Here is a 2,250-nt window from a genome sequence, read left to right as displayed (position 1 = left end):
CTTAATGTGGAAAGTGGATTGTACCATGTATACACAGGTAGGCTATACATTCCATTTTTAAACATAAGCAATATGTTTTTCTACCTTACAAGGAAGTTGCAAGTCTCTCTGTGATGTAGCCTAGCTCAATCTTACTGTACCACCTCAGAGAAAGATAAAGGCATGAGGGTGTGAGAGGAAGGAGGAAACATAGAGATGATGGGGTAAGGAAGGAGAAACCCAGAGAAACCATTTACAGCTAGCATGATGGGGTGAGAAGATAGAGAAATAGGGAACAGAGAAATCTAGAATGAAGACCACCTCTCATGTAGCCTTATTCTTATGCCTGTTTCTCTCTGTCTGACACATGACACATGTATAAATAATAAATCTCTTGGCAAAAGTAACTGGTGTAGCTTCCGTGATTCAACAATAATGGGGGAAAGTAGGATTTTCAAATCTACAATTATACACTGCCCATCATTTTAATCCCATATCAAACATAGTATGTTATGTCTATTTTAATTAATTTATTTTATTTCACGTTTTTAGGTACAATATTATGTTAGTCCACAGCCCCCCACCAGGGGGTGCTGATGCTATGACGAGGGGGGCTGCAGCCCCCGCAGCACCCTCCTTCCCTCGCTACTGGATAGCATGTCTATAGAGCAGAGGGTTTCTTTCTAGAAGTTGCATAACCTTAATAACCTTCGTGTTCTTCACATCCTGAATAACCTTCGTGTTCTTCACATCCTGAATTACCTTCACAGCTGAAGATGCGTCTGTTTGTCGTCTCGATGCTGCTGGTGTTTGGCTTTCCGTTCATCATGACTGATGTTGTAGATACATTCACAACATGCAGTCAGTTTTTTTTTAAAGATCAGCCTCCAGTGATTCCTGGCATTCTGGAGAATTCAGTCTCAATGAATCAGAATCGGTACAAAATAATCTGTCAAAAATATGACAACAAAAACAGATTTGCAACTCTCTACGACACAACAAATAAGATCCCGATATTCTCAGCTTACAAATATACTGGGCATGCAGGGACACGACCTAAACATCCTAAATGGAGGACAGAGCCACAGGTAAGGTTGCAATTTCCTATTTTTTTTTTCTTTTCTTTTTTTCAGTTATGTTTTAGAAAAAATCCATTATTGTCTCTTTTTTTCTTTGTCAATTATCTGTTCTGTAGCTTGAAGATTCAGAACAGGCTAACAACAGAGACTATCTGAACAACACAATGAATGTGAATCATGGACACTTGTTTCCCTGCTGCCATGCAGCTGATCAAGACACTGTCGAAGCTACATTCACACTGACCAATATTGTGCCTCAGAACATAAACTTTAACCGCGGTAGCTGGAGGATCATGGAGCAAACAGTTGGAGAGATCATGAATTCTGACTGCCGTGATGAAAATATGCCTGGGAAGATCTTGGCCTATGTGTTGACAGGAGCTGTGCTGAACACTAAAACACCACCAGATTTATTGAATAACAGAGTCAACATTCCCTCACACATGTGGACAGTGTTCTGCTGCTATAACAGTACGAGCAACACATGGGTGTCTCAAGCTCACTGGGCTGAAAACATAGATGGGAGCAAAGAGGAAGACAAAAAGATCATCAGTGTAAAGACACTGGAGGAATTACAGGACTTTCTGAAGAGCAAATATAATAAAGAAAGCTCACTGTTTAAAGGTGACTGTTTGGATCTTTTAGAAGCAGATGTAAGTCCACCTCTAGACACAGATGGTCATGATGAGCCAGACGTCGAGGAACAATCATAGTGGTCGACCATTAGAAATTTACCAGCAGCATTTTGGGCCTGGTTACATGGCTATTATTGAGCTTTTCTAAATGTAGAGTTGTCATGAAATAACAAGTATAACAGATTTCTGTTATTAATTCTGACACTATGTTCTTTGACTACTACAAAACCATACAAATAAATGCTTTCAAATCATGCAAAATAAAACTTGTCTCTATGGGTTATTTCTGTGTTGAACATGTCACTCAACCGTCTCAGTGATTTTGGCATAACTCAAGAAGTAAACCAAAGATACTAGAATGCTGTATAAATGCTGCCAATATTAGTTGTAAAACACACAGACCAGGTCACAAAAGACAAGTCAAATGGAAACTCTAGGGCTTAGGTCAGTTCTAGTGAAATATGATTATGTTGCAGGGCTTGTAGTGGAGCATAATGTGTGAAAGAATCACACTCACACTTCAGTCTGTGGATTCACAGGCTTAGATGTGTGAACAT

General features: G+C 39.5%; 1 protein-coding gene across 1 annotated transcript; it reads left to right on the top strand.

The window, feature by feature from the left end:
- The first annotated feature begins 678 nt into the window (after window positions 1-678).
- On the top strand, window positions 679-1,953 carry LOC311093365 (endonuclease domain-containing 1 protein-like). The gene is made up of 2 exons (XM_084130706.1): window positions 679-1,067; window positions 1,175-1,953. Exons 1-2 carry the CDS (start codon window positions 756-758, stop codon window positions 1,769-1,771), a joined length of 909 nt encoding a protein of 302 aa, XP_083986832.1. The 5' UTR covers window positions 679-755; the 3' UTR covers window positions 1,772-1,953.
- Window positions 1,954-2,250: the final 297 nt, after the last annotated feature.

Source organism: Abramis brama (assembly GCF_963993115.1).
Source record: "Abramis brama genome assembly, chromosome: 12".
In the NCBI taxonomy this organism is placed as follows: Eukaryota; Metazoa; Chordata; class Actinopteri; order Cypriniformes; family Leuciscidae; genus Abramis; species Abramis brama.
This window is presented reverse-complemented; position numbering and strand designations above follow the sequence as displayed.

What these genes read in the sequence shown, in the direction of transcription:
- LOC311093365 (XM_084130706.1), top strand. Translation starts at nt 756, where the DNA reads ATGCGTCTGTTTGTCGTCTCGATGCTGCTGGTGTTTGGCTTTCCGTTC. An exon ending in AATGGAGGACAGAGCCACAG is followed by an intron (nt 1,068 to 1,174) that starts GTAAGGTTGCAA and finishes TCTGTTCTGTAG; the next exon opens with CTTGAAGATTCAGAACAGGC.